General features: G+C 44.1%; 2 protein-coding genes across 4 annotated transcripts; one reads left to right on the top strand and one right to left on the bottom strand.

Annotated features, from left to right (window-relative positions):
• Positions 1–3: 3 nt before the first annotated feature.
• Positions 4–2,636, bottom strand: unga (uracil DNA glycosylase a). Of its 2 annotated transcripts, XM_005722186.1 has the most exons (7): positions 2,411–2,636; positions 1,879–2,079; positions 1,700–1,795; positions 1,085–1,182; positions 818–906; positions 517–695; positions 4–434 (listed from the first exon to the last, which is right to left on the bottom strand). In XM_005722186.1, exons 1-7 carry the CDS (start codon positions 2,507–2,509, stop codon positions 294–296), a joined length of 903 nt encoding a protein of 300 aa, XP_005722243.1. In that variant the 5' UTR covers positions 2,510–2,636; the 3' UTR covers positions 4–293. The 2 variants fall into 2 exon arrangements, with proteins under 2 accessions (XP_005722243.1, XP_005722242.1); XM_005722185.2 differs by lacking the exon at positions 2,411–2,636 and having other exon boundaries at positions 1,879–2,201.
• Positions 2,248–5,699, top strand: alkbh2 (alkB homolog 2, alpha-ketoglutarate dependent dioxygenase). Of its 2 annotated transcripts, none has more exons than XM_005722187.1 (4): positions 2,248–2,308; positions 3,970–4,266; positions 4,340–4,538; positions 4,622–5,699. In XM_005722187.1, exons 2-4 carry the CDS (start codon positions 3,987–3,989, stop codon positions 4,956–4,958), a joined length of 816 nt encoding a protein of 271 aa, XP_005722244.1. In that variant the 5' UTR covers positions 2,248–2,308; positions 3,970–3,986; the 3' UTR covers positions 4,959–5,699. The 2 variants fall into 2 exon arrangements, with proteins under 2 accessions (XP_005722244.1, XP_005722245.1); XM_005722188.1 differs by lacking the exon at positions 2,248–2,308 and adding an exon at positions 2,644–2,679.
• Positions 5,700–6,000: the final 301 nt, after the last annotated feature.

Here is a 6,000-nt window from a genome sequence, read left to right as displayed (position 1 = left end):
ATCTGCCTTTTGGAATCACTTTAATTAACCCAACATTTATGTAAAAAAGTAAGAACAAAAAAGGAACTTTATTGTTTAACCTAAAAAGAGCAATAGTGTACAAAACATATTTACAACATGGAAACTGTTATGTGCATACAAAGATATGCAGTTCAACAGTAAGCTTTAGCCAAAAGGCTTTCAAAAAAACTATACAGAAAAAGCTGCCAATACTAAGAAGATGCAAAAACAGGTTGCAGGAAAGCTTATGGGTGTTTTGGTCTGTAGTTGAACACATGCTAGAAAACTAGAATTCAAAGTGCTTTCCAGTCAATGGGAGACTTTCCAGATTTTTGTAGCAGCTCGTTGGCCTTTGAGAAGTGTCTGCACCCAAAAAAACCCCGATGAGCAGACAGGGGAGACGGATGAACAGCCTGCAAGACGTGGTGACGTTTCTATAAACACACAGAGAGAAAACTTAGTATGAAAACACATTATAAAGCTTAAGCTGAATGAGCCTGAATTAAAACAACTGACCCTGTCTATAGCAGCTCCTTTCTTCTGAGCATATGATCCCCACAGCATGAAGATGAGGCCCTCCAGGTTTTTGCTGAGCCACTGCACCACGGCGTCAGTGAATGCCTCCCAGCCTCGGTCTTTGTGGGAGTTGGCCTGGTGCGCTCGGACAGTCAGCACAGCGTTGAGCAACAGCACTCCTGGTGAGCAAGGTCAAAAAAAAAAGGAGGAGGAGAGCAGGTTTGTTGCAGCTCTCTTATTGTGGAACTATGATTAAACATTTAATAAAATGGGTTTTGTTTTTTTGTTTTTTTCCAAGTACCTTGTTGGGCCCATCCAGTCAGATCTCCATGTCCCGGGTGCTGGAAGCCTTTGATGTCAGAGCTCAGCTCTTTGAACATGTTCTCCAAGCTGGAAATGAAAAGGATCTGACTCAACAGCACTGATTTTAATTAACTCACAAATTTCCAACACAGGGAACAAGCAGGTATGAAAGTTATTCATTCACAGAAGAAGAAAGAAGAAATTGCATGAAGAAAGCCATTTATATGTGTTTTTCCCCCATCAGAGGTAGTGAAGGGCTTCAAACCTGGGGGGAGGAGGCACTGGTCTCTTCACACTGAAGCACAATCCATGAGCTTGGTTAGGACCGTGATATGGATCCTGGCCAAGGATCACCACTTTTACCTGGAATTGTAGACACACGTTTGGGTTAGGCGACTGTGACAGAGTAAAGGACACCTCAGATAATACATCACACAGGAAATTTTTTATGCAGTTGTCTGCTGGGGAGATGGCAGCACAGAGAGGGTTGGCTTGGTCCTGCATAGTCCCCTAAACCCCATAGGGGAAGTGGGTGAGACGAGGACGTTAGCCAAACTAATGTCGATTATGGACAACACCTCACACCCCGTGCATAAGACTGTGGAGGCCCTGAGCAGCAGACTGTTCCTTCATCCCGACAACAGTCGCACTGTACAGTATACACACAGAATAAATACCGTCTAAAAATACATGTGTATCATTATCACTCCCACTGCGCTTTATGTACATCTACAAATATAATAACAGCACAAAAAAAACAAAACTGTAACAAGTAAATTTCCCCACTGTTGGATGAAACAAAGTCTATGTCTACGTCTAACAACCAGTGTCACTGAAGCTCAATCTGTACATGGCATCGATTGTCAGTTTACACACTTACATCTCGGATGTCACACATCTGTGTCCAGGTAAATACATGTTCAGCAGGTGGGTAAACTGTGTGGCGTTTCCTCTCTTCACAAACAAAACTCGTCAGCTGTGGGAGAGATGTGAAGTCACTATAACTGTTCAAAACAACAGAGACACAGTGTGCAGTATCCCGTCTCCTCCTCTTCTCACTTGTTTGAAGTACGGCTTTCCAAACTCAGCCGACAGCGCCTTCCTCCAGCTCTCCCCGAACCCTGGTGGCGTTTGAACGGAAGACAGTCTCTCCAGCGCCGCTTTCTTGTTGCGGGCGATCTTGTCCAGCTGCTCCGGGGACAGAGGGGCAGGGCGTGGGCTGCTCTGCTCCGTCTCCACCCCACAGCCCTTCTGCTTTTTCTGGATAATTTTAATGTATTGAGAAACACATAGAACTGGTGAGAAGCGGACAGCCGGGGGTCTAAACGGCTTCAGAAAGTGTCGACAGAGCGGTGGAATCATAGTCGCGCTGCGAGTGTCACGCTGAACACCAACAACACAGCGGTGGCTTTGAACGCAGCTTGGAGTACGCGAACGCGTCGCGGGAAACTACAAATCTCCCAGTGTCTGAAACGCTCATGACTCCACTGTAAGTTTTTTAAATACATGCCAACAAGCTAATATAAAACTTATAAGGTACATATTTAACTCTTAAAATTTAAACTGTTTTAAAAAAAGAAATGACACTCACCGGCTCGTTTGCATCCTCCTCGGATTCAATTAACTCCGTAGAAGTCCTCTTCTTCGAAACTGGCGAAAAAAATGAGTTAATAGTCTTCTGTCCAATCATTTTGTCTAAAACACTGCGGTGGTAACCTGCTGTAAACCAAGAGAGTTAAAAAAAAAAATACCCGGAATGAGAATAAAACAGCAGTCTGCTGCTCCGAAACCCAAATCTCCCCAAGTGGGAATAACACATTTGGCGCCTAAACAGTGACGGCACAGAGATATGTTAATGAGGTGAGGGGTGTTCAAGACACACTACTGTTTGGCGTTTTATGTTGTTAAAAGTAAGCGTGCAGCACCTAGCATAAGGATGAGCGTCTATTTATATGAATAAAAAAAGTGTCTGTCTGACGTTTTTAGGGATTTTTTTGTTGTTGTTATTTAAGGTGTTTGTTGAACGAAACAAAACGTCCACGTAATGATGACCAGAAAGCCTCATATTTAAATCAGTTTTGAGTCATTTTTCATGCAAAATAACTGAGCATATTTTCTGCTGTTCTTCTTTCCGGTAAACTAAACATGCACTCACCGGCCACTTTGTTAGGTATACCGGGTCAACTGCCCATAATGCAGGTCGGCCAGTTGCGTCACATAATAGAATTTTAGTGCATTTAGAAATGCAGACATAGCGAGGAAGACCTGTTGAAGTCCAAACTGAGCACCATAGTGGGGGGAAAGGTGAACGTGGCATGGTTTTTGGTGACAGACAGGCTGTTCTGAGTATTTCAGAAACTGCTGGTTTGCTGGAATTTGACCACACACCCATCTTTAGTGTTTACAGAGGATGGTCTGAAGAAAAGAAAAATATCCAGTGAGCAGAAGCTCAGTGAACGAGAATGCCTTGTTGATGTCAGAAGACAATGACCAGACTACTTCCAGCTCATAGGAAGGCTACAGGAAGTCAAATAAGCACTTGCTCACAATAGCTGAAGCTTGACGCAAACGGGCTACAGCAAGTGAGGATGCAGTGGCCACCAAAATTGGATAAAGATCATTAGAGCATTAGAAAAACGCTGCCTGGTCTGATAAGTCTGGATTTCTGCTGCAACATTCAGATGGTAGGGTCAGAATATGGAGTAAAGAGCATGAAAGCAATGATCAGTCCTGCTTTGTATCAAAGGTCCAGGCTGCAGGTGGTGTAATGCTGTGGAGGATATTCTCTTAGTACACTCACAGGCACACTTACTACTAACTGAGCATTGTTTAAACCCCACAGCTTTGCTGACCATGTCTGTCCCAACAGTGAATCTATCTTCTGATGCCTGGTTCAAGCAGGATAACACACCATGCCACAAAACTAAGATAATCTCAAACTGGTTTCTTGAACATGCCAATGAGTTCACTGTACTCAAATGGTCTCCACAGTCATCAGATTTGAATCTAGTAGAGCACCTTTGGAATGTGTTGGAACAGGAGATTCATATCATGGATGTGCACCAGACTGCAGCAACTGTGTGATGCTGTCGTGTTAATATGGACCAAAATCTTTGAGGAATGCTAACGTTTCCTCTTTCCATCACTCAGGTATTAAAAATCCACCAATGGAAAAGTTTGTGATTCAGGATCGGAACAAACGTCGCTGCACCAGTGACACTCCAGCAGGAAGTCCGAGAAAAAAGATTAAACAGGAAAGAGACAAGAAAATAAAGGAGGAAGACTCTGAAGATGATGAGGATGCAGCCTTTGCAGAGTTCTCCAATCCTGTTCCCTGGCAAAAAATAGAAGCAGAGGGACTAGACTGTGATTATGCACTGCTTTTCTCTAAAGAGGAGGCAGACTGCCTTTTTACACAGCTGGAGGAGGAGGTGGTGTATGCAACAGGTACATCAACCCTGTTTTCTTTAAAGTTATGAGCAGAAGTTGCAGTGCATTTTAACTGTTGCGCTTGTTCCAGGTGAAGAGTCAAAGGTCCAGGTGTATGGAAAGGTGTACAACATACCGAGAAAGCAGGCCACGTACGGAGACGCAGGCCTAACGTACACTTATTCTGGGGTGAGGCGTATAGCCTGCCCATGGACTCCAACTTTGGAATACATTCGAGACACTGTCACTAAAACGACAGGACAGACATTCAACTTTGTCTTGGTCAACAGGTGAGAAATGACTGATGCAAGCTGTAAATGTCACAGTTTTGAGATTTGGAGGTTTTACTGATCAACACACTTTTCTCCATCAGGTACAAAGATGGACAAGATCACATGGGCGAGCACCGTGACGACGAGAAGGAGCTGGACCCCGGCTGTCCCATCGCGTCGGTCTCTCTGGGAGCAGCGCGGGACTTCTTCTTCAAACACAGAGACTCGCGAGGAAAGCAGAGCCGCCGACAAATTGAACCTGTGAAGCTGGAGCTCGCTCACGGAAGCCTGCTCCTCATGAACCCGCCGACCAACACCTTCTGGTACCACAGCCTCCCTGTCCGCAAGAAGATCCTCCTGCCTCGCATTAACCTCACATTCAGGCGCATTCTGCTGGACAGCAAGCGTGAGACCAAGCCAAAGCCGGGTGTAAGTTAGGGACATGGCCATGTGCACAGCCACTAACAGCACAGCTCCAATTTAAGCAACTTGACACTCTGGAGGAAGACTTTCTTAATTTTTTCAGTGAATCAGCATTTAACTTTGCTCAACTCATATTCATGTTTCTGTTCGAAAAGAAGGCAAAGACTTCAGATCAATAAATGTAAACAGTTGACTTGTGAGCTTGTTAGTTCTCATTGATTGGACTGGTGCTGCTGTACTCTAGCAGCTCTGGAAAGTAAAAGGTCGCTGGGTTGCATTTAAAGGAAAGGCATGTAAACAATGAAAATGTACTTCTTAGTGGATTGTCAGGTTGGTCCAAATGTAGACTGCTTTAATCAGACTTCTCTTTAATGGGCTTAAATGGGTATGAGAGGAGGGTGCATGACTTCAGCATCAGTTTGTTCCCTGGATATGGAAATATTTGTTGATACAGGAGCTTTTTTTTATGTTCCAGAGTTGTCAGATTCCAAGGTTATATACACTCGCCAATTTATTAGGTTGGACCCCTTTTACCTTCAGAGTAGTCCCCAGGTATTTTGGTCCATGTTAGCATCCTATAGTTGTTTTAGATTCATGATGCAAATTTTCTGTTTGCCCCCACATCCCAAAGGTGCTCTATTAGATTGCTGCCACAATCATTAGATGGCAAATTTTGGTAAGACTATACCAATTGTAGCCTCAATTTTCTATTGTTAGCTGAAAGGACTAGCACCCAGTGTGGTCTCCTGCTGCTGTAGCCCATCTGCTTTGCAGTTCCAGCATTCAGAGATGCTCTTCTGCATGCCTTGGTTGTAACAAGTGGTTGAGTTACAGTTGCTTTCAGATCAGCCGGAGGCAGTCTGGACAGTCTTCTCTGACTCTGGCACTTAGAACTGCAGCTCACTGGGTATTTTCCTTTTCAGACCACACTCTGTAAACCTCAGAGATGATTGTGTGGGAAAGGCCCAAGTAGATCAGCAGTTTGATTAGGGTGAACATTTGATCAGATAAAAGATTTGCTGCCTTTGGTATACCAGTAACAAGTATACTTTTAAAC

Source organism: Pundamilia nyererei, unplaced genomic scaffold (genome assembly GCF_000239375.1).
Source record: "Pundamilia nyererei isolate P.nyererei 1_Seehausen unplaced genomic scaffold, PunNye1.0 scaffold00006, whole genome shotgun sequence".
NCBI lineage: Eukaryota > Metazoa > Chordata > Actinopteri > Cichliformes > Cichlidae > Pundamilia > Pundamilia nyererei.
The sequence above is the reverse complement of the archived record's forward strand: the minus strand, read 5'-3'. Positions and strand labels throughout refer to the sequence as shown.